Genomic DNA, 230 nt, shown 5'->3' on the forward strand with positions numbered 1-230 from the left:
ACCCCTCCCGCCCTCCCGCAGCCCTTAGCTGCAGGGGACAGGGACCTCCTGGGCAGCAAACCTCACCTCTGCGTGGCCTCCAGACGTCAGGGTCTTGTTACACTTCTCGCATCTCAAGCAGGGACGGTGCCAGTCCTTCCCCAGAGAAGTCACCTTCTCGGCTGCCACGGAAAGGAGGTGGGTTAGTTGAGGCACTGAACGGGCGCAACAGGTCAGTTTTGGCAGGGTGG

At 62.2% G+C, this 230-nt stretch overlaps 1 protein-coding gene across 1 annotated transcript; it reads right to left on the reverse strand.

The window, feature by feature from the left end:
- Positions 1 to 66: 66 nt before the first annotated feature.
- On the reverse strand, positions 67 to 161 carry LOC104627689 (cysteine-rich protein 1; the record flags this gene model as incomplete). Its single annotated transcript, XM_010296023.1, has 1 exon — positions 67 to 161. A coding segment is annotated over one exon (95 nt), but the record flags the coding sequence as incomplete, so codon positions are not given.
- Between the last annotated feature and the right edge of the window lie 69 nt (positions 162 to 230).

This window comes from Phaethon lepturus, unplaced genomic scaffold (genome assembly GCF_000687285.1).
Source record: "Phaethon lepturus isolate BGI_N335 unplaced genomic scaffold, ASM68728v1 scaffold43911, whole genome shotgun sequence".
Taxonomy (NCBI): Eukaryota; Metazoa; Chordata; class Aves; order Phaethontiformes; family Phaethontidae; genus Phaethon; species Phaethon lepturus.